The sequence below is a fragment of the Nuphar pumila genome, chromosome 5 (genome assembly GCF_984573655.1).
Source record: "Nuphar pumila chromosome 5, dmNupPumi1.hap1.1, whole genome shotgun sequence".
Taxonomy (NCBI): Eukaryota; Viridiplantae; Streptophyta; class Magnoliopsida; order Nymphaeales; family Nymphaeaceae; genus Nuphar; species Nuphar pumila.
The window spans coordinates 13,724,366-13,750,335 of record NC_143253.1 but is presented as its reverse complement, the minus strand read 5'-3'; the positions used below and the strand labels follow the sequence as shown (position 1 = coordinate 13,750,335).

At 36.6% G+C, this 25,970-nt stretch overlaps 1 protein-coding gene across 3 annotated transcripts in view; it reads left to right on the top strand.

Annotated features, from left to right (window-relative positions):
* Nucleotides 1-25,612, top strand: part of LOC149836858 (E3 ubiquitin-protein ligase SIS3-like) — a 43,977-nt gene extending 18,365 nt beyond the window's left edge. For all 3 annotated transcript variants that reach the window (XM_090007152.1, XM_090007154.1, XM_090007153.1), the window contains 4 exons: nt 20,757-20,822; nt 24,423-24,542; nt 24,656-24,769; nt 25,063-25,612. In XM_090007152.1, the coding sequence (XP_089863278.1) occupies nt 20,757-20,822; nt 24,423-24,542; nt 24,656-24,769; nt 25,063-25,467 (705 nt within the window). In that variant the 3' untranslated portion in view covers nt 25,468-25,612. The remainder of the gene's footprint in view (nt 1-20,756; nt 20,823-24,422; nt 24,543-24,655; nt 24,770-25,062) is intronic.
* Nucleotides 25,613-25,970: the final 358 nt, after the last annotated feature.

The window sequence follows — 25,970 nt, the reverse complement described above, 5'->3', positions numbered from 1 at the left end:
ATATGGTACGGAATGTTGGGCTGAAATGAGTATAGCTGAGATGCGTATGCTTAGAAGGATGTGTGGAAATACAATAAAAGATAAGATTCGAAACGAGGAGATACGTAAGAAGATAGGCGTTGCATCCATTGAAAATAAGATGAGAGAATCGTTTACTGTGGTTTGGACATATTCGGCGAAGGCCTAATGATGCTTCAGTTAGAAGGATGGAGAAATGGGAAAATATATTAGTTAAAAGAGGTCGGGGTAGGCCTAAGAAGACTTGGATGAAGATGATAGGAAAGGATATAAATGCTTTGAACCTCACCGAGGACATGACATTGGATAGAAATGATTGGAGGAGAAGGATTCATGTGTAAGACCCAGAATGATTTTCTTTTTTGGTTCATATCGCCGACCCCAATTGTTTTGGGACGAAGGCGTAGTTGTTGTTGTTTGTTGTTGTTATACATACTTACACCATGGATTTCATATGCTTTTTCATGCATCAACTTTATTAGCATGTAAACACAAAAAGAACCATTTCGTACCTTGAACTAAATTCTGATTTAATTCTAAAAATGACTATGCACAAAAAATAAAGTTTAAAAAGGGTATAACGAATCAAAACGCATCCATGGAAGAGAGATTCATGGATCCTCTTCCCTGTATTTTAGAGGGATCACCTAGATCTACTCTTTTACCATGGTTTATACCAAGGTATAGCATGAGAATCGAATCGGTATTCAATTTCTTACTTAAATCAAGAGAGGAGACCCGTACCTTGCAAAAGATTTAAGAAAATGTGAAAAACAATGGTGGAGAAGGCTTGGATGGTTGGAGAAGATCCCCCTCTTCTTCCTCTGTTTCCTCTCCTTCCCTTTCTTTCTCTCTTTTCCTCTTTCATTCTCTTTTTCCTTCTCGCCCCTTTTTTTTTTGTTCTCTACATAATGAGTGGGAGAGGGGGTGACGCCCCCCCCCCCCCCCTTTTCTCCAGCCCTCTCTAAGAGAGTTTCCGAAAGATGAAACTCTCACTCTCCCTTTGTTTCTTAATTTTTTGAAACTCTTCCAAAATGTTGACTTTTCCCCATTTGTTATTCTTTTAACTTTCCAATCTCTTTTAAAACTCTCTTTAAGTAAGAATAAAGACTCTTTTAAGGAGTCCTACTCCGCCCTAAAATATAAATCCGAAATTAATATTATTTAATTATTAATTATTAATTAATTAAAAATTATTTAAAGCACCCAAAAATAACCAAATTAACCCAAAAGGCTTCTCAACCCTATTAAATCCCAAATTAAAGCTTTATATTAAATTTAAAGCTGAAAAAGCGTGGGGCTTGGATTCGAATCTGGATCTGGATCCACAAATCCAAACCCATACCCAAAACGAAAATGGATCAAGATCTGGATTAAATCCAGACTAAAGTAGGTCTTAAATAAGATCCAAATCCATAATAATTTGGATCATATGCCTTGGATCCAACCCGATCCAACTCCGGATCCGTTTCGACAAACTGCTCAATTTTTAGAAAAATGCGATTTTCGGACCAACTGTAGCCCAAATCGAGGAAAATAAAATGTTGTTGTGCTTAGAATCTCGAGACGCATCCAATGACATATTACACGAATATCAAATTTGAAATTTCATCCGAAAATAACCCGAATTTTGCTTGAATTTCGCTTGAATTTAAAGGTCGAAAATAAAACTCTTTATCTCGCTTCGATTGGCTCGTTACGACCTAGTCGATGGGATCGGGTTCAAGCCCAGACTCAATGTTGTGAAAAGCGTTGAGGCGTAGCGAGGCGTTCTACCAAAATCAGAGGAGAGGCGTAAGCATCCAATTTTTTTAAAAAACTTAAAAAAACTCTAAAAATTATCTAAAATTATAAATAAATAAAAAATTCTTTATTGATGAAGCAAAAACCAACAAAAAATAAAAAATCTCAAATAAATACGGAAAAAGTATCCAAAATGGTAAAATGGCCACAACCATCTAAATTGGTTTTCATGTTGTGTTGGATATAAAAGAATAGTCTTTGAGGCACCCACAAGAAGCACCAGCCTTTTTTAGGTGGGGATTTGGGATTTCATTAGCACCTCCTTTTTACTTCACTTTTGGAAAAGAAGAATCTAATTCTTATGAAGATACAATTCCGGAACCGAACTATCCATATCACTCTAGCCAAATATTCCCCATTTGCAGTTATTTGGGACGGTGCAAGTTCAAATCTAAATGGTATGGTTGTTTTAACTGGTAGGGGTCTCTCTAACCCCAACTTTCTTTGTCTGAAAAAAGTAAGTAGAGTTTATCACCTTGTAAGACGATCACTTCATTAAGAAACATTTGACAGTCCTTTTTACTCAAATAGAACACACAAGATCTTATGTCACATGGATACACCCAAAAGGACACAAACATGTCATTATTATGCAATTTTTCATATAAGAGGCAAATATGGTTTGTTCTTTTTTTTTTTAAAGAAGTGGTGCATAGTTCAGTAACTCGTTATATTGAAAAAGAAAATTCAGATAGACAAAAGGCAATTTGAATTATAAGAACTACTGAGTTTTGTAAACATTGAACCCATAATAATAATGCCCTTAATAACTTTGAAGAAAAGGGTGTCTACTTGGTCCCCAGGAGAAAATACTTAAGGATTTGATTTTATCACTCCATTTAGTTTTATTCAGTTAGCCAAAACCATATCTGATTATAATCAGATGCAATTATACTTTTTGACTTTTGTTACTGAATCTCATTACATGTAAAAAAATCACATTTGGTACGAGCTTTTCACCATCAGAATCCAAATCCGCTTAGCCAGTATCATTTCAGACGTCTTCGACCTGAACCAGTGGTTTCTTCCTTAAATATCAACAACAACAACGAAAACTTTTGGTGATTAAGGGAACTGAACAGTGAAATCATGGAGAACTAAGTTCAAGATCCAATCGAAACTGAACCCATTTCCAACCGCAGGTCCATCCTAAATCTTTGTAGTAGTATTTTACTGTCTTATCTTTTATTTTTGTGAAGGATCACTTGGTAACTTCAAAACGCTGAGGGACATGGGTACCAATGATTAAGGACGAGTAGGAGAGCAACAAAACAACCTTTGCCCCTTCCCTCCTACTGAACCCCGTTTCGTTAAAAATAAACAAACATCACAAATCCCGAAGGAAGTGTAACACATGAAAGGCTTGTCCGGGTCGGAATCGTCGAAGCCACATAACCCTTTCTGCAGCCGAGAGAGGGAATCACTGTGAGAGAGAGGGAATTCGACGCGTGCACGTTTGTGAGACCCATCGACAACTTCATAACCGGCCCGACGACCGTGACTCTCAACTCTACAGGAGAGCATTACTTCCTCTGCAGCGTCGGCCAGCACTGCACCTTCGGGCAGAAGGTCGTCATCAACGTCGTCGTCGCGGCCACCGCCTCCTCACCTCCACCGGCTAAATTCCCTGCCTCGCCCGCTCCTGCTGTTGTTGGATCTCCTCCTCCTTCTGCTGGATCTCCTCCTCCAACTGCATCGCCTCCTCTTCCTTCTGCTGCATCGCCTCCTCTTCCTTTTGTCGGATCTCCTTCTCCTTCTGCTGCATCTCCTACTCTTCTTTCTGCTGGATCTCCTCCTGTTCCTTCTGCCAGATCTCCTAGCGGGTTGCCCGGTGGTCCTGCTCCTTCTGCTCCTTCACCCAACCAGCAGAAGTTCGTGTCTTCCCTCAGCGACGGCCTCGGATGGGCTACCCTTTTCGCCGTGGCTACTTGCCTTGCCTTCGTGCGGTAATCGAACACCCTTCTTTCCTTCCTTCCAAAGCCGGTGTCTTCCTGCAGAGATGGACAAATTTTATTATGGTTTTTTTAGCTTCTGGGGAGTTCGGGACCGGTGGATGATTTCTATTCTTCTATGTTTTGGGTGTATAATGGCACTCCCATCTTGGGAGAGACCTAGTGTTTTGTTAGCAATATGATGATTTGGGTGCTTTTTGTGTGCAACTCTTAGCATTAGCAGTAGTGGCCAATAACCAACAACATGAGGCGTGCGCGCCTCACTGTGAGGCGCGCCTCGTCTCGAAGCGTACGCCTCAAAGCGTATGAGGCGTATGCCTTGTACGCTTTTACGTTTCATGTCTGCGCCTCAAGGCACAAAGGCCCTCGCCTTGATGCGAGGCGCGTTTTTAATAACACTGCCCAAACTCCAAGACATCAATCTAAAAATCGAGCCTCAAACGATTTCTCTCCCAAACTAAGTACGAAAATATGCGATATTACATTTCCTCTCATCCGCTCGATGCCAAGACCAAAAATAGAATACTATTTAAAAAAATACAATGTTTGAAAGTGTTAAAAGGAGTAAATGTAATGACACCAACTCATACCCGTTTAAAAGTGATTTTTTTTAAACAATTGCGGAAACAATCTTAGAGACTTGGGGTCTTACAATCTTAACCACATCCACAACCACAAGGGATCTTATACTACCATCAACAAAACCAAAACAACTTTATTTAATTAAAATCATAATGTCTAGAAACAATGAACATGAACAATAATAACAATAATAATAATAAGCCCAAAAGTGGAGCTCCTCTTTCCAAAGTAAAAACTGTCAAGTAGTCGTGTAACCTTCGTATCTCTCCGAAGCAGTTGTCCCATCACTGGGTCTCAGATGCTGTGAAAAACACAAAAAATATCAGAATCATAGATTTTGCGTACGAGTCTTTCTAATAATTCAAATAAGAAAAAAGAGAACATAAAATAAATTCAAGCAACATTTTAGAGAAAATATAACACTAGCACATAATCTGAATAATCATTCATGCATTTATGAGCAATAATCATGCAACACATTATATCATAAATAGAAAAACAGTAAAAATGCATGATCTAATGCAATACAGTAAATATCATGGAATCAATGTTCATGCATGAATAACTTATCAGAGTTTTCTTTTGTATACACGTCCCTATTAAATGCACACAATTTTAATTTCACTTTCATTAAAACCTGCAAATATTCAAAACGGACACAACATGTAACGACCCAAAATCTAACCCGAATTTTTAGGATTTTTTTTTATAACAGAAGAAATATTGAATTTAAACCAGGTTAAGCATCTCGGGCACGTCACAGGGAAAATCAAAGAAAATACTATCAATTTTATTTTTAATAACAATTAATAATAAACCAAGTGTTCTGAACATTTTAATAATAGAATTGAAACTAACTAAACTAATTCTAAATATTTCGGGAACATCAATAACTCATGTATCACTGCTCGTATATCACTCTGCAACCACTCTAATTTCTTTATTCTTCTCTTAAAAAATGGTAAAGTAATTGAATCAAACTACAACCAGTCTGAGTAGGAGAATACTATGATTATGCAAATGCACTTTGTAACAAGCATGTGCACGGTAATTGAATTTTCAATGAAAAGCATAGCTTAGATAAAGCATGACATGTTTAAACAACTAACAGGGAACCAATCAATTGCATATCATATTTCTGATTCATGAACTAGCATAAAATGAATAATACATGTTCAAGCACAAAATCTCACAAACTTTCATATGGTTGAAAAACATAAAAGGTTTAATTTAAGTTTCTCTTGAATTATCCCGCAGGTACTCGCAGGCCAAGGCAACCGTAACAGAAGAGAACATTCAGGGGTTTATCATGCTTGGTGTTTTATTAACCTGAATGTCTAACTGAAATTGAAATCATAAGGAAGCGGTTAAATAACTGAGAGAACCTCCTGAAGGCCAAACAAACATGATGCATCTCTAACTTCTGCAAAAGAACTTGGACCTACCACCTAGGACCAATTGGTAGTCCGAGTCCCCTAACTCCGAGGACTGGGGACCAACGAGCCATTACCGTTCGAAGCTAATGTAACATCTGTCCTCGGAGTTGTGTATCATTTACCCTTTTCAAGGTAAGCCCGAGTCTGAGTGAGTTGCTCATCTTTATAATTTTATTACCCGACTTTTCAGGGCTTTCCAGATCTGAACCCAGTAGCTGAAAGACACTAGTGTTCACAAAATTTATGAATCATACCACCGTAGTAGTATATTTCCAATCATTCCTACCTTAAATAGGTATATTATCAATTTTATCCATTTAATTAGGCAATCCCACCCTGAGTGCTCCGGTACCTTCAAACCGGATAAGCACAAATGCCCCGGTACCTTTAAATCAGTCAGGCAAAATTATTATATTTCATTTTACTTGTGTATTCACTTTATAAACTCGAGGGCCAATGCGGAACCCTCAATACCGTGGCGTGGCAACTCATGTGCTAGCATCAAAACTAGCCTTAGGCTAAGATATGAGTTCATTTCTAGGTAATTTACACTTTCAAGTCAATCACATAAGGGTAATTTTAAAGTTTCATGCCAATATTCATCTTTTGAGGCACCATTCTATTATCACCCAATCCCGGACATAATGCCTTATATGAGCGGGCCACATACATTCAGTTCTTTATCTTAAAGTGTTTATAAACCAGGTTTTATTACTGGGAATTTAAATTGTTCCTATACTTAATACAGTAAACATGCTGTCATCGATCCTTCCGTAACCCAAATTCTGTCAATTCCATTCTGTCAGAAATCAACATCGTCCTTCTTCTAACACAGATCAGAAAGTTTCTCCAATGAATATATTACCAAACACTTTTAAAAGCAAGAACACACAGATCATACTTTCAAATATATTTTCTGCAGTCACGCACGCAGATTAGAACCATGGACATACTATGAAATATTTTCCAAGCTAAGCATTTAAATCAAGAATCTAGTATATATATATATATATGTTTCACCATTAAAGTACACAAAACAGGGATTTAACATATTTAAAAAAATACTCATAAGCAACCACATTTACCAGGACTCAACTGAACATCTTCATTTGATAAAAAATCTTATTTCTTAATGGTCTCAACACAACAATTTCTGTTTAAACTAATGTATACTAGGTATACTGCAGCTGCAATTACCAGTTGCCAATCAAAACTTCCATGTTGGATACAATAAGTGCATGCTGGCAAAATGCATGTTACCAGATTTCATTAACAGGAATTAGCATATACTTAAAATACAAAAAGAGAATATGGAAAGGAAATTACTTTTGCTGCCAAAGTTTAGAACAAATTTGATGTGCAGTGTGCACAGGTGATACATTCTTAACAATTTAATTTTCAAGGCACCCGTGCAGATCGTATGTCATAAAAAAAATAACACATATTCAGAGATTTTAAATGCTTCGGATTGTTTCCAACAAGATTTACATATATCAGAAATTTAAAGAATTTCCAAAAAGGACCACATGATACAGTAACATTTTAAATGCCAAAGTACGCAGATCAGGCAACCCACAGATTGAATGTGAATACTTGACAGGCTATTTTCTGGATCTAAACAAGGAACACAGATATGGAAACACTTTTGAAGTTGTGATAAGTTCATTTATGCATATCAGTCTTTTGATTTAACACTAAAAGATAAATTGGCAGTTCATCACGGTTCCAGTTAACATGATTGGAAAATATACAGACATACGCACACAGATTTTATTTAAAACGAAATACAAAAACAACACAAAAATTTATTTTGCCGCACTTCACAACATTATATTACGCAAGCCAGAATTTATTTCAGAGAGTTTAATACATATTCCCAAGTTGAATCACGTTGATCAAATAACCTGTATATTGTAACACACCCAGAACAGGGATTAACCTCTTTCAGGAAATATAACTCAACATACAGATTTTATTCATTAAAACGAAATACAAAAATAAAACAAATTCTATTTTGCCGCACTTCACAAGATTACATTAGATTCGGATACAGAGATATCACCTATTTCATTAATGTACAAAATCACACATTTCCACATATAAGTAAAATGCCCAAAACACAGATTCATGGAGGCATACATGCAGACAAAAATCTGTACTTACTACAAGACTTCTTCCAATATTTGACATGCATATTAATCACATTTTTATTTCACAAATAGCAGAAGAAAAGCCCTGTTCAAATCCACAGTAAGTACAACAAATACCAGTCTAAAAAAAAACTTAAATGAGATCTTCCTTAAAAATACCAAAACCTTAATATTATCTTAATAACGATGCAAAAACACGTATGCATGGATTTTGAAACGGATAGGGTTTCACGCCAATGGGTCGTGAAACAGCATACTGCATGCTTGACACAAGGTACCCTGCAAAACCGTAAGAAACCCTGCCTTTTTGAAGCTCCCCCCCCTCCCTTTCAGTGTGCTCTCGTGCAGCCGTCTTCGCTCGAGCCCTAATCCTTTCCTTGAACTGTGAACGAGAGAGACATGAGGTAATGAAAGGGAGAAGGCGATGAAGGTTTAAGATGTGCATGAGAGGGAAGGTCGGGGGAGAACGTGGGGAAAGAGGAGAAAGATCATGGGAGAGAGGTGGGTCGGTTACCCCCCCCCCCCCCCCCCCCCCTCATTCTCCTCCAGTTGTGTGAATAGGTGTGTGTGTGGGGGGAGGGGGGGTCACGCAGCCCCCACCCTTTTTACCCTAATCATATTTCACGACTGGGGGGTTTCACGCCCCCTTTAATCCCAATATATATATATATATATATATATATATATATATATATATATATATATATATATATATATATTTTAACGTGTTTCACCCCTTTCCTTTATCACGCATTTCCTTACTTTATTTTTAACGAGTACTTTCTTTTTGTTAACGTGCTACATTTGTTTTAACGTGATCCAATCATCAATTTTTTTTCTACCAGTTTGGATCTCCGACACCCGTGACCCAATTACGGTTTGGGTCTAACCCAAGGCTATCCGGATCCAAGGATCCAAAAATGTTCTCTTTATTACTATGATTTGAAACTATGGATCCAAATAAATGATCATGGATCCAAATATGTTATTGTGGATCCAAACATAAAATTTTAATTGGACCCTTACACTTTCGATGTAAAATCCACATTAAACATCGAAGTTCTAATGTCCAAGATCCAAATAAAGTAATTTGGATCCAAAACTTTCGGGCATAAATTTTGGGGATCCAAACCTTCGGTAGATTAATATGGATCCAAAATAAACTACTTTGGACTCTATATAAGTTTTTTCTCATTTAAGATCTGATTTAAAATTCACATATCCACATAATACACTCTGGATCCAATATCAAATCCAAACATGACATTGAGGATCCGATATTAAGGATCTGAACCATTGACTGAAATCTACTATTAGATACCCAATTAAGATGTTCGAAATCCAATATCGAAGAACCAAACAAGATATTAGGGATCCAACATCGAAGATCCAAACAGGATATCTGCGATCCAAATAAGAATAAAATAAAATAATGAAAATATCCTCGTACCAACTTATGAATATGAAATTCAAGTTTATTTAGCCGATAAAATTCACAAGTGTTACACAACAAATTCTCGAGTTCAGGTTAGATTCTCAGTTGTAGGTTAACACACAATTTGTATTTTATTACTGGGTTCCACACTTGGCTCTCGGCCGATATTAGGAATCAACAATATCCATCGGAACATTAGAAATCAACATCTGATGTCATGACATTAGGGAAATCAACATCTACTAATGCCACTTTCTTGATATACCAATAACAACAGTTATGTCTCCGTATCACCCTCAGGCAAAGTAGTGAAATCTTCTTAAAACCGTGGCCGGAAGGTGAACCACTTAGTTGGGTTTAGGGGCACAAACACACGCGTAGTTTTAGTATCCTTACGGTTCCCCAATAACAACAACTTATGAATATAAAATTCAACTTTATTTAGCCGATAAAATTCACAAGTGTTACACAACAAATTCTCGAGTTCAAGTTAGGTTCTCGGTTGTAGTTTAACACACAATTTGTATTTTATTACTGGGTTCCACAGTTAGGTCTCGACTGATATCAGGAATCAACATCATTTATCGGAACATTAAAAATCAACATTTAATGTCGGGACATTAGGGGAATCAACATCCATTAATGCCACTTTCTTGGTATACCAATAACAACAGTTGTGTCTACGTACCACCCCCAGGCAAAGTGGCAGAATCTTTCTAAAACTATGGTCGGGAGGTGAACCACCTAATTGGGTTTAGGGGCACAAACACACACGGAGTTTTAGTATCCTCACGGTTCTCCAAAACCGCAGTCCAGGATTCCCACACTAAAGAAGGGACATCCAAGAAAATATTAATTACACTGTTTTCTTTTTTTTATCTTTTCGTTTAAAAGAATGATTTATTTCAATTTTTTGTTTTGCAAATCAACATGCAAAACCAAACAACATTTGTTTCGCAAATCAACATGCGAAACTCATCACAGGACCAAAACCTGTTATAATATGAAACATCGCAATTAGTTCAATAAACATTAAGTTGATTTTTGCGATGCTTAAGAAAAAAAGCTAAACATAGAGCATCACTTGCTCAAGGCCCACACGACCTATTATGATCCACTTTTGATCACCGATGCATTTAGTGCAAAAACCATAATGAAGATGCAACTTATGAAATCATTTAACATGCTCTCAAATGCACATTCATACATACTAAACAAGAATGTACATGAATAACAAATTTCACATAATCACATGATTTAAAAAATACACTTTCTTTTCATGATTCTTCTCATAATCAATATATGAACATTCATGCGATTATGCAAGTGCAGAACAATATCAAATTTTCAGGATTTGCAGATACCCACCACATGCATATGTAAGTAATCATTGCATTAAACATGTTGACCATGCATAATCAACCTGTCATAAGCATGCGAAAACTAGACTTTTGACATGCATGAAGTCTAAACATTCTTTATAAGTAAATCTGGAAATAAGTACACCAAACGGAATTTTAATCAAGCTCAAATCAACGCATTCATTGTGCATAATCTGAATATTTGTCATGTACAAATCTGAATTACACAATATGTACATTTGATCGTGTATAAACTTAAGCATTGATCATGTAACAATCTGCACCACAACATGTATAAAGAAATCCGATGCATGTATCATATAAAAAATCTGGATGTTTAACAGGCATGAATCAACATAAATACCATGTTTATCATATGCAGAAAATTTGGGTTTTTAAATCAGTAAAACCCCTTCTCTTTTTCTTTTTTTCTTTTAGCATGCTCAGCCTAATAGGCTGCACACATATGCCCAACCGAACTCAGGTCGGCTGGGCCTGGCAGGCCCTAGTAGGCTTCACACACACACACACACACATGCCCAACCAAATCCAGGTCGGCTGGGCCTGGCAGGCTCAATGCCTGCCCCGTCAAACCCAGGTCGGCTGGGCCTGGCAGGCCCTATGCCTGCCCAGAAACAACAGGCCAATACTGAAAACAGGACCCTTCACCATGTTTTTATAAGAGAAATAATCAAACCCAACTTGTCACGGGCTGGGAAGCGAAGGCCCCCGTGACGTAGCTTCGGGCAATCACACACACCGAAGGCAGGCCTTTTAATCGCACAAGCAACGCACAACACACGCGCACGAGCGGAAGCAAGAGTACGCGTATGCACAAACACAAAGAGAGAGAGATGCAAAAAGCTTCTTTATAGATACTTGAAAGCAAAGTACATCAAGAGGGGAAGAGAGGGTCCGAATACACGGGGTTCTTAAGCCGTAAGGCCTTGTGGGGCACTCTAGAGTGCCAAAGAGGTATATACATCAGAGCAAAAAGGTGAAAAACATGGCAGTCCGGAACGCTTGTAATGAAAAGAGGCGAAAGCACCAATAGAGCAAAAAGTCACTCTTTAAGAGTGACTACTAGAGCCAAGAACACAAACACCAAATGTGCACACACAAAACTCACAAATATAGAAAATGACTTAAAGTCATAAGTTGGATGTTATTGAAGAAAGGAAGAGAAGGGTGTAAAAACCCATACGTTTACAAGGGGAAACCTCCTCTTTATATAGAGGAGGGAAGCACTAAAGGGGAACCATAAAGGGGGCTCCCTTCTAGTCGTTGGGAGCCCCAACGGTCATAAATATGACTGTTGGGGCCCCAACGACTAGATGGGTGGGGCCCCCTTATGATTCCAAAAAGTAAAAGACAAATAAAAAAGAAAAAAGAAAAAGGGGAAAAAGGGAAAAAAGAAAAAGGTACATTTGGAATTACCAAAACACCCCTATCGGGTTTTTGGTTTATACAAAATAAAAAAAGGCTATATTATGTATATATACATATATACGTATATATACTTATATATATATATAAGTATATGTATATATATATATTTATATATACATAATTTAACATGCCCCCTCAAACTTTACGGGGAGAAGACCGAAAGTTTGCCAAGAAGAAGAGTTGGGAGCGCCTTGGTGAAGAAGTCAGCCAGTTGATACTCTGAAGTGACATATGGCAATGTGATGGTCCCTTTGAGATACTCGTCTCGAACATAATGGCAATCCATTTCGATATGCTTGGTCCGCTCATGAAAGGTGTGATTGCTGGCAATGTATATCGCACTCTTGTTATCACAACAGAGCTTGGTGGGAGTGGAAATGGGAACGCCCATGTCGCCAAGAAGACTTCTGAGCCACACAATTTCCATAGTTGTCATCGCCATAGCCCGATATTCAGCTTCTGTAGATGATAATGAGACCTTCTGCTGCTTCTTGCATCTCCACGAGATGAGAGATTCACCTAAAAAAATGCACAGACCCGTAATTGAGATACGATCATTGGGATTACCTCCCCAGTCAGCAACAGTAAAAGCAGTCAATTCAAGAGATGAGGAAGAGGATAAGAAGAGTCCCTTAGAGATGGTATTTTTGATATATCGCACAATTCTCATTACAGCCGCCATATGAACCGTAGTAGGTGCATGATGGAACTGGCTCACTGCATGAACTGCATGAGCAATGTCTGGACGGGTAATGGATAGATAGGTGAGGGATCCAATTAATTGACGGTAGGGTGTTGGATCTTCAAGAAGAACACCATCTTCAAGTCTTAGTTTTGAATTGATAACTTCGGGAGTCTCAACTTTCTTTTCATCAGATATTCCTGATTTGGTACAAATTTCTGCAGTTAACTTCATTTGAGATAAGATGTATCCTCGCGCGGAATAAACCACTTCAATTCCTAAAAAATATCTCAAATAACCAAGATCAGACATATCAAAAGTATCTTTTAACATAGACTTAATATCATTTACTCCCTTTTTATCATTCCCAGTGATGATCATATCATCAACATACAACAGAAGCATAATAATGGAGTCACCTGTCCTTTTAACAAAAAGAGCAGTGTTAGTATAGCAAGATGAAAAACCTAAATTGATTAATACATTACTAAACCTGTCATACCAAGCTTTAGGAGCTTGCTTAAGTCCATATAAAGCCTTTTTTAATTTTAAAACTTTTCCATTTAAATTCATACCTGGAGGCGGTTCCATATAAACTTCTTCATTTAAATTACCATTCAAGAAGGCATTTTTAACATCAAGTTGAAAGATTGACCATTTTTTAACAGAAGCTATAGCAATAAGGGCTCGAACACTAGTCATTCGAGCAACTGGGGCAAAAGTTTCATCATAGTCTACCCCATACTCTTGGGCATATCCTTTGGCTACCAACCTAGCCTTATATCTTTCTAATGAGCCATCACTCTTAGTTTTAACTTTAAACACCCATCTACATCCAATGGGTTTCTTGCCATTGGGAGGATCAATGATTTCCCAAGTTTGCGCCCTTTTAAGGGCATTAAGTTCAAGTTCCATAGCTTGATTCCAATGAGCATATTGTTTAGCATCATTGTAATGAGATGGTTCATGAAAGGAGTGAAGAGCAAGTAGGCATGCTCGATAGTTAGGAGAAAAAGAGTCATAAGAAACAAATCTATTTGGTATCTTGGGAATGTAATTTGATCTTCTTTGAGAGGTCTCTTCTATCGACTCACTTTGAGAAAATCTTTCAAGGGCACAAGGAGGATTTCTTTCATGCCTTCTAGAGTAGACTTGTATTTGTCTTGAAGCATTTTCTTCTAAGTTTTGATCATTATTTGGATGTTCAACAAGATCTTCATTAAGAGGTTCACTAGGATCAACACGATCATCTATGATGTTTTCTTGAGGTAACAAGTCAAATAAGAAGGAATAGTCAACATTTTCACTTGGTTGATGCGAAAAACCGTTTTCTTCTTCAAGGAATGTGACATCTTTTGAGATATAAAGTTTATTTTTAAGTATGTCAAAACATCGATATCCTTTTTGTTTTTCGCCATATCCCAAGAAAATACATTCAATAGCCCTAGGAGAAAGTTTATCATTTTTGCGAGTTAAAACAAAGCATTTACATCCAAAAATTCTTAATCTTTTATAATCGGGAGACATATTGTAAAGTTTTTCAAATGGAGAAAGATTTTTCAAGGAGGATGAAGGGATTCTATTGATGAGATATGTTGAAGTTAGAACCGCTTCGGCCCAAAAGGATTTTGGGATATTTTTTGAAATCAATAATGTTCTTGTAGTTTCTATTATGTGCCTATGTTTTCTTTCCGCAAGACCATTTTGTTGCGGAGTGTTGGGACAAGAACGTTGATGACAAATTCCATTTTCTTTTAAGTAGCTTTGAAAATCATTAGACATATATTCACCTCCCGAATCGGACCTAAGGATAGATAGATTTCCCAAAAATTGATTTTTAACCATTGCATGAAATTCTTTAAAGAAGGAGAAGACTTCGGATTTGCGATTTAGGAAGTATATCCACGTAAATCGAGTGAAGTCATCAATAAAGACCACATAATACGAAAAACCTCCTTTAGATAAAATAGGGGAGGGTCCCCATACATCGGAATGAACAAGTTCAAATGGCCGAGTGGTAAAGTAACTTCTTTGAGGAAATGGAGTAGCTTTAGATTTCCCAAAAATGCAATCTTTACAAGTCATGTGATTGTCTTTACAAGTATTGTTCAAAAAAGGGAAAAGAGACATTTTTACAAAATTTGGATGACCAAGTCTCTCATGCCAAATACCCCAATACTTTTGTCTTTAACAAGATGGCAAGACGACTTAGATGGAAGCGTCAAAAAGTCCATAAAATAGAGATCACCCCTTCTATGGCCTTGCCCAATCAGCTTCCCTGACTGGAGATCCTGCACGGTGCAATCTTTAGGTGAGAAAGAGACTTGGCATCCATGATCGGTGATTTGGGAAACGGAAAAGAGATTTAAATTAATTTTCGGAACGATTCTTACTTTAGGAACGAAAAAGTTTTGAGAGTTTTTGAAGTCAAGTGTTCCAATACTTTCAATTTTTAATGACGTTCCATCGGCCGTTGAAACATAGGAGGATATGGGTTCGGAAGAAACATTTGAAAAAGAGTTTTTATGAGATGTCATATGAAAAGAAGCACCAGAGTCTAGAATCCACATACCTGGAGGTGATGAAGAGTAGGCGATGGCGGCTCCGGATGTTGAAGGAGAAGACTTGAGAAGGTGTTGGAGAGCTTCAGAGATATGATTAAGAGTTTCTTTGATATCTCCTTCTTTGGTACTTTCTTCCTTCTTTGGAGAACTTTCTCCAACCGCGGCAACGTTTCCTTTAAGCTTTGGACAAACCGGTCTAATGTGCTCCGGTTCATTACAATAGTGGCATATAATTCCCTTTTTAGGCCCATTGTTATGTTTGTTAAAGTGGGGAGGTCTATATGCTTTAACATTCGATCCGGGCCTAGTAACGGCCAAAACTTCATCACTTCTAATGCTCAAGCCAAGTCGAGTTTCTTCTTGACATATCTCGGCAAGGGCATCTTCAATAGGTAGGGCTTTGCTTCTATGGAGAAGAGATGCCCTCACTTGTTCAAATTCCGGGCGAAGGCCATGAAGGAATTGAAAAAAATGCTCCTTTTCAATTTGTTCCCTTCTTAGCTCAACATCTTGTGGAGCAACCCATTTAGGCTCAAGAAGGGCAAGCTCATCCCAAAGAGGGGTTAGAGAGCTAAAATAGTCCCGGACACTCATATCCATTTGTTTGGTGGAACGGATTTTTTCTTGACAAAAAAATTGTCGAGCAAGATCCTTTTGGGTATACATACCCTTAAGGAAAAACCAAGCTTCATTGGCCCTTCTAAATTTGGCAATATTAGCACAATTTTTAAGGTCTACATTGTTCATAAACCATGCCAAAATTTTGGCATGGTTACTTTCCCAATCCTCAATTTTGGATTGATGTTCATTAATGGCTTTGATGCGTTCATCGCCATCTAAAGCTTTTTCAACTTCATTTTCAATTTTTGTAAGAACAAGAGAGGGTTCGGGAGTAGTTCCCATAACAAAGCCCCAAAGTTTCTTACCTCTTAGATGATTTTCCATAGCGGAGGCCCACATGAGATAGTTGGACCCATTTAGCTTAAAAGAAAGCTCCACTCTAGAGTCACGTTCCATCGGCACCAAACATACTTCCTTTCTTCAAAACTTTGAGAGGCACGCGTTCCAAGGTGACAAAAGAAAAGCCCAATCACCAACCGAGCTCTGATACCATGTAATGAAAAGAGGCGGAAGCACCAATAGAGCAAAAAGTCACTCTTTAAGAGTGACTACTAGAGCCAAGAACACAAACACCAAATGTGCACACACAAAACTCACAAATATAGAAAATGACTTAAAGTCATAAGTTGGATGTTATTGAAGAAAGGACGAGAAAGGTGTAAAAACCCATACGTTTACAAGGGGGAACCTCCTCTTTATATAGAGGAGGGAAGCACTAAAGGGGAACCATAAAGGGGACTCCCTTCTAGTCGTTGGGAGCCCCAACGGTCATAAATATGACTGTTGGGGCCCCAACGACTAGATGGGTGGGGCCCCTTTATGATTCCAAAAAGTAAAAGACAAAAAGAAAAAAGAAAAAAGAAAAAGGGGAAAAAGAGAAAAAGGTAAAAAAGAAAAAGGTACATTTGGAATTACCAAAACACCCCTATCGGGTTTTTGGTTTATACAAAATAAAAAAAGGCTATATTATGTATATATACATATATACGTATATATACTTATATATATATACGAATGTGTATATATATAAGTATATGTATATATATATATATATATTTATATATACATAATTTAACAAAACTTGATCTTCAATTCTGTTTTCATCATATGCTTATAACCAGTTCTCAGTTGCTGCTTACTGCCGATATTCAGTGTTTTATGAAATGCTTTTAAGCATCGGAAAGCTAGATTTTGTGATGTTGTAATAGCTAGAAATTCGACAAAATCAGGTCACATGACAGTTTTCATTACTGTCTATGACCCATACAAGAATGTAACAATGTTGAAGGCAATTGCAGTTAATACATGGCAATAATCGTGTATTTATCAGTGTAAAGTATTTGATTTGATGAAATCTGTATAATATGTTTGATTCTATGAAAGCACTGTAGTATATGGATTATCACTTCTCATTCAAGTGGAAAGAAAAACAGGTCTTTTTTTTTTCTATGATGACATGCACCCAGTCCCAGCCGAACCAGTCGGCTGGGACTGGACAGCAGTCTGTCCTGTCCCAAAAAATATTATATATATATATATATATATATATATTCCTGTATAGTTTTGTTCAGTTACATGTATAAGGTCCCTCTTTAAATCTGTCCAGACCTGTCCACTAATACAGTGGATAGATCTGTCCAGATCGGACAGTACGCATAACGGGTCAGATCTGTCCTGACATTATATATATATATATATATATATATATATATATATATCAAAAATACGTATCCCAAGCATGCATATGTTGATTTTCATGGATCGAAGCATGTGAAACCAAAATAAAATTTATGGTTTCCTCCAAAAATATCGCCTAAAACTAATTTAGGCTCTTTTTCTCATCCAAATCAAAAGAGAACACCCATACCTTTTTGAAGCTTGAAAAGAAAAACTAGAAGAATAAACGGATGCTCGGTGAAGAAGTTGGAGCCTCCTCCGTTTTCTTCTTCTCCCTCTTCCCTTTTCCTTCTTCTTCCTCTTCCTTTCTCTTTCTCTTTCTTTCTTTTTCTTTCTCCTCTTTTTCTTTTAAAGGTTTAAATAGAAGGAATAGGGGGTGACGCCCCCCCCCCCCCCCCCCCTCCCTTTTTCCAGCGCCTTCTAAAGTGGGCTGGACAGAGGACTTCTCATATGGGAGTCCTTCTCCACCCTACTTTCCAATTTTTTTAAAATTCTTCTTTGTTGACTTTTTTATCTTTTCTAATTCATGAAGTATTTATTCTTTCTAGATTATTTCTCTATAAGCCTTTCTCATATCTATTAAGGACTCTTCTAGGGAGTTCAATTAGTTAGCTATTACTGAAATTCGGAATTAATTATAAATTAATTATTAATTAATTATTAATTAATTAATTATTAATAATGAAATATCCAAAAGCTTCCAGAGGGTACCTTATCCTTCTAGGAGTCTTTTTAACTTTAAATAACTTCAATTCAAACCTGTATATTAAATTTAAAGCAATGCTTTCATTGGATTTTGGATTTGGATCCATATCCAAAATTCATTTGGATCGTACGTTGGATGAATTCTTAATTAATATGGGTCTTGGATAGAGTCTAGATCCATATTAATTTGGGTTATATAGATTGGATCCAATCCGATCCAAATCCGAACCGGCCCGTCGAAGCATGCTTTTTTTGAAAAATTATGATTTTCGGGCCAATCGTAACCCGAATTCGAAAAAGTAAAATACCATTGAAACCAAAATTTTGAGGCGCATCTAACGGTACATAGTTCAAATTTCACCTCCGAAACTCGCCCGAATTTAACCTGAATTTCGCTTGAATTTAAAGGTTGAAAATAAAACCTTTTATCACCTTTTAATTGACTCGTTTAGACTTTGTCGATAAGACCTGGGCCAAGCCCAGACTCAAAGAACATATTCCTAATATCGAGCATCCATACTTAGCCAAATTTTCAGAAATCTCTAATTTAACCAAGTGTAAAAATACATGATATTATAGTAAAGCTTTTCAAAACCAGTTTTGGAAATTAAAAGTTTTAAATGCTTTTAATTGGTGGTTGGAATTTTTAAACAAAACCTTAAATGATCTCAAGAAAGTAGATAAGACTTGGCTGAATCAGTGATCAACCGTGCGGGTCTTGGCTGATTCGGCCGAGTCAAAACATTGACTCGGACGAGTTTGGTCCTAACCAAGTTATATGTTTTTTTTTTTACTCAGTTAGGGCCCAATCCGGGTCAACTCAGGTGAGTCAAGAGTTGACTCGCCGAGTTTGCCAACTATGCCTGTGGGACTGTTTTTCCAAAAGTTGCCATTTTTAAAGAATTTACTGAATGCAAGTGACCTTGTATGTGTGCACAAGCCATGATGTTGTGTGGAGTTTCTAACATTTGTCAAGTCTTAATATGACATATTTGTTTGTTAATGTTTCTTTGTTAAGACTTGAGGTTAAATCACCATCAGCGATTCATCAGCATTCCTTTATTAAAAACGAAAAGTAACTAGGTTCAGGTGCTTGTTGGTATGATATGATTAGGAGAATCTTTGCTTCTATCTTCTTTCTCGTTTACTTACTCTTTCCTTTGTTTTCTTATATATGTTTAATCCCGTTTCCTTTTGTCCCATTGTAAAATCTTCCCTGTTTATGTTCATTCTTGTCAAGATTGGTCTCTCAGAGGTTGAGCAGGTACATATCATACACATGTATACTCTTTTCCTTTGTCCAACTATTTTTCAGGTATCTGTCCTTGGAGATGTTCTTAGGGCACTGAGTAATTTGGATTCTTCTTAAGAAGTACATGTGATTAATTAACACTGCCTTATGAAAATTTTCTTACCAAAGATGTTTCCTTAGCCCACTAGCGTATCGTAAAGTATGCATTTTCAACTATGTTGTACCTTTTTTTTAGATGGGACATAGAAGAAAAGCCTTTGGATTGCCTTTCAATTGGCTAATATTTTCATTGGAATATGGACCCCTATACCATGTGAATAAGGGAGAAGATAAGAAGAGAGAATGGAGGAAAGGAGAAGAGTTTTGGCAGCAAATATCAAGTCCTTTTTGGATTTGGCGTTGGACAATCTCTTCATTAGATACTTATAGAAATAGATTTGCTTGTGAAATTTATTTTTTCCTTTGTTTACCTATAGTACAAAAATGCTTCTAATACAGTGCATACTATGTGTCTGCCACCAATAACTCATAATACTTGGTTGAACGCTTGATTTGCAATTTTTTTGTGTTTTCCCATAGGGTCTTAGACTAACATGCTATCATGTCATCATTTTAAATTTTGTTTTACTTTTGTTCTTTCAAAATAATTGGGGATGCCAAATAAGTTTGAAGTGATATCTTTGAGAATGGCAGTCTGGGGTGTACACATGGATGTTTAGAAAATTTGATTTTATGACTGCTGCCATGCTGATTGCATAAATAGTCTCTGGTCTTCTGTGTTTGCTAAGTTTACCTGAGCCTTTGTTCCCTTTTTACTATGTAATCATAATTTTTATACAAGGATGATGATCTGTTCAGTAGATCACTCAGTTTCTGGCAGTCATAGTCAATAGTATAATCATGTGATTTGGTCAAGGCTTTTATTGATGATCTTAGTGGTTATTTATGAATCTTTAGTTCCTTCTCAATGCAGCAGGAATGCTTCAGTTCTGTTTTGTTGTAATTCCTATTGAGACTTGTGATGTAAACTTTCATTTATCCATTTTAGTGATTGAAGTTTGCTTTTTAGTGGCTGACACGAAGGCATGCTCATCTACAACGTGCCCAACAAGGAATCCCAATTTCAGAATATGGGGTAAGTTACACTATTATCATTTTAACATTTCAAAGTATCAATTTTAGATGTATACAAATTGTATAATATAAATGCAGTTGTTGATGGAATTTGAAACATAGCAAAGTCATTTTTTGGTCGCTATAAAACTTGAAGTTACTGGGAATGAGACTTTTATGTGGCATTGCTTTCCCTTCAGTCAATTCATTTGTCTTTTATAAGTGTCGTGATTGCGTTGTATATTGTCTATTAAGGGTTCTTTTCCTAGGTCTTATACTGTTTTCATTGATGTTTTAGTGTAGCTATTATTTCAAATGTTTTCACTTTGTGTATAGCTGTACTACTGCACCTTGAAACCAACCTATCATCTTGTCTTAGGATGTGACTATCGGGCTGTTCATTTATATAATTGGATATTCATGAATCAAATAAACCCAACAAGCTTGATTAAAAAAAAGAACATGAACATTAGGGTATTTCATATAACTATATCTAATAACTAAAGTTTTATTAAAATCTCCAATACAAGACAAAATACAACTATAGGTATTACACTGATCCCCAAAAGCTCAAACTAATAGTTAATAATTCAGCTGTAGGTTAAGACACTTGACTTCCTTGTCGATATCCTCGTCAAAGTATCTTGTTTGACTAATTTTTGCTACTTTTATCAAAATTCTCACTCTGAAATAATAAGCAACTAATATAATGCTCAGTAAGGAAAGAAGAAAGAGTAAGGAAATGAAGGAAAGAAAGAGGAAGGGAAGGAAGAAAAGAAGAAAGAAGGGAAGGAAGAAAAGAAGGAAAGAAAGAGGAAGGGAAGGAAGAAAAAAAAAGAAAGAAAGAAAAGGGTAGGAGGAAAAAAAAAGAGGAAGAGGGAAGGAAGGGGGCTGTCATGTGAGGGATCTGCCCTGCCACAAGGGGTTGTCGTTGGCTGCCCTGCAACAGGGGAAGAAAGAGGAAATGGAGGAAGAGAAGGGAAGGAAGAAAAAACCTATTTTTGAAATCCCGAGATTTTTTCGAGATTTATTATAAAAACCTATAATATTCTGATATTATACATCGCCGAGATATAGCTGATACCGATGTTTGTGACTATGATGTTAACACATTTCAAAATCATGTTTCATGAATTTACAAAGTATTTTATGACCTACTTTGCTGTTGCTCCTTTCTTCCTTCCTTCGCTTCCTCTTTATCTTCTTTCTTCTCTTTTTTAAAAAGTTACGTTTCTTAACCTTTTAAAAGGGAACATGTAACTCTAACAAAAGTAAAAAAAGATATACATACTATATACCCAAATGAACCTATTAAACAATTAGTAAAGACATGTGTATCCTCTTTTTTTTTTAAAATCTGAAAATACCCTTACACTAACTGTTTTAAAATAACAGCCATTGTTGTGCTGTTACAGCGATAATATCACAATATATATAAATTTTTGATATTTTTAAAATATCATGATATTTTACCTTTAATATCGTTTTCCTAATTTGCAGTGTCAATATTGCGATATTTTCAAATTATCAGCGATATCTGTGACTATGGTCAAGTACAATTTCTTGTTTTGTTAAACTTTTAGAAAACATTCCTTTATATCCAATTCACATTCTCATCGAAGTTTTGAAGGACCAATAAATCCAAAAATTTATTTAGCCTTCATACTTCAAATGGGCCAATAACAATAACTGGTAACAAGTCTCATCACCCATTGGATATCCAAAATGGCTTGAAGATTCCGCATCACTCTCAGAAACTTCAATGCGCCAATAACTGGTTAGAGATTTCAACTTTTCCATTGACTGTGAAAAATGACAAGCTAAATGGGACGATTGCCCTTATTTAATAAAGGATTCATTGCCGAGAGTCAATATATCATCTGGTCAGCAGTCTACTTGCATTTATGTGAATGGATATTTAAATTTAAATACATAAATTCAATAAGAACAACATTCTTTCAGAATGAAAGATTTTTAGATCATTTGAAATGAAACTTTCATGTGATTTTCAATGCTAAATTCTCTTTTTCGAATAACACAAAGGGTAATATTAAAACCAAAATTGGCATGTGCATAGAATTAAAAGAACAATCAAATTCATAAAGTAGTAGTAAATTACTTTTTAAGATAAATGTGAAAATCCAATGACTTTTTAAAAACAATATGGAAGTTTAGTTTAGCTTGAAGGAGGTTGTTAAACCATATTTAATAACAATAAAACTTTGTGATTTATGAAATCTTAGTAATTTTTAAAATGTGAAAATTGTAGTCAATTATATGGCTTACAGTACAATATGAAAGCTGTGGTCAATTATTTGGCTTATGGTATTTACTTTCTAATTACCTAATTAAGTAGAGATAAAGTTTTTTAATAATCAAAACAAAAACTGAGTTATTAAATTCAAGTACTTACAATAACTTATTTATCAAAAGCTATGAGCATCATTATAAAGAACTAAGTTGAGAAAGTCTACTTAATCTGAATCATTAAAAATTATTGTTAAGACTGGTCTCAGTCACTAACAAATCAATGTCATGATCCAACACATTTTGGCATGTTAATTTCTCAATATAACAGAACAAAAAACGTAGAAGAGCCTTAAGGCCATCTGATTGAAACATTTGAAACATCAGAGAGAGAGAGAGAGAGGTATGCGCATGAATGGTACAATCTTGAGCCAAACTTACAAAGCAACATCCATACTGTGAGAAACCTGGTTGGTTTCTTGAGGTAGCACGTGGACACAATATTTTGTCAAGAGACTTGCCCAATCTCGTGCAAATTTGGTTGCCTTTGCTTGTCAGAGTCAGTTAAGACTTGGGCATTTTTTTTAAGAATTTTGTAAATGGTAGTTGTAGAAAGTGGTGCCTGGAAAAACTTTTTGGAGAAGGAAAGTTTCTGGGCTGATAAAAAAATCATTTTCATTAAACTTGATTAATTAAGTTATGTTGTCTTTTTCTCTTATTTATTCGTCTGACACTTCCAGTTTTGTGGCTTTTTAGGCAACTCCCAATTGATGTTATTTTGGATGAGTACCTCCAATTTTGGTGGCTAGGTTGGCTTTATGCTCACCTGACAGCTCAATATCGCCCTTTTGAGTATTCTTCTAGGACCAGCCTGGCTGGAAACTGATCTATCTGATGGGCCATGCCACCCTCTCACCTTCTTGTCAAGCCTGTTGGATGACACCACCAAATACAAATTTGCATCATTTATGTGATACTTATGCGTGTTTACTAATTCCCTAACCACAACTCCTCTACATGTCTCTAATTACAGTTGGTTATTTAGGTTGTGTTAGTTATGCAGCTCCCTGCTTAAACTAAAGGAGAACTTCCTAAACAAAAGCATTGTCAGTTTGCATTTTATTCTTTTGCAGATCGAACTTCTGGTTAGGATTTAAAAAATAAGAGAAAAAATCTGAAACTGTTACAATTTTTCATCAGTTACTCTATGTTCCATTTTAATAACCAAAGAATGTAAGTAGAACCAAAATTATTTTAGAGGGTGGATCTTTTTCTGCATGCTCATTGTGAAGCCCGAGATTCTCGCTTTCCGTGTTTTAAGTATAAAATTCAATCATCCTATTCCCTATCTGATACCCTTAATGCCCTCTCCCAGGTGTTGGTGGATATGATCCGGGTTCCTGACTGGGCATTTGAGGCTGCTGGTCAGGAATTACGGGGGATGGGCCAAGACACAGCTGCATATCATCCAGGACTTTACTTGACCCCAACGCAGGTATGAAAATCAGTAGCTGGAACACTATTTGGTTAACCACTTCCACAAGACTGTGACGCAATTGACATTATCATCTTGCTGTCAGCAATTGTAACGGCTATGGTTCTGTGCAGAGGGAAGCTGTAGAAGCACTTATTCAGGAGCTCCCAAAGTTCCAGTTAAAGGCTGTCCCCACTGATTGCAGTGAGTGCCCAATCTGCCTCGAAGAGTTTTGTGTTGGCAATGAGGTATCTTTTAATGCATCTATGATAGTAATATAGAGATTGCTTACATCTTTTTATGATAAATGAACCGAAGACTATCCTCATTGATGACCAAGTGGCATTACTGTGATCTGCCACTACCCAGATAGTCCATCTTTTTTCTTCAGAATTGCAAGCTAAACCACCTGTGCAATATATATATATATATATATATATATATATATATATATTTATATTGCATGTTTCTGAGAGAACATAAACTTTGGACAATTATGCTCTCTCTCTCTCTCTCTTGAATTGTGCGGACATGTATGCAGGTTCGTGGACTTCCCTGTGCTCACAATTTCCATGTGGAATGCATTGATGAATGGCTTCGTCTGAACGTGAAATGCCCACGCTGTCGATGTTCTGTGTTCCCTAACCTTGATCTAAGTGCACTCAATAACATCCGAGCTGACTCTGGACGACCTTCTGGGAGCACTGTGATAGCTACAACCGCACCTTATGTGCATGTGCAATCCACGTCCCAGAGTAATCTGCTGCGCTTGCATGGCTTGCTTCGAACTGTTCGCTCAGAGCATGTGGCCGCCAATGGAGACGCCGAAATGGGTGTTGTCATTGGTGCTGGAGGGGAGCTAGTTGTTTCCAGTGGCCAGAATCAAGGGTCAGCCATTCCGGAGATGTGTGTGGTAGTAGATCAGTCTCTTCCATCCCGTTTCTGATATATACGTGGGTCCATGCTTATACTGTACAGTTTTGCCTCTCCACTCCCCCTGTATGTCTACGTTCCTCAGATTGCAATTTGTTGATAGGCCCATTTTGTTGCTCTGGCTTCTCTGTTGTTACCGTGAATTTGTTTGGAAGAAAGGAGTACTCTCTCTCTCTCTCTCTCTCTCTCTCTCTCTATATATATATATATATATATATATATATATATATATATATATATATATATATACAGACACACAAACAAACACCATGTCTCAGTATGGGGAACCTCTTAATCCGATACAATTATCATATTATATTGCTTGTCAAGATCCCAGTTCATGCTAGTTCAGTTGGTTCAGTAGAACACAGTTATTCATAATCCTACTTAGTGTTGATTGAAAAAAAATAATAAGATAGCCATGGTAGCAATGATGACAAAGTCGACGAATAATTTCATCACCTCTATATAACCATAACCTTGAAAGTGGATATAGATTCCCATTGTTTGTATAAG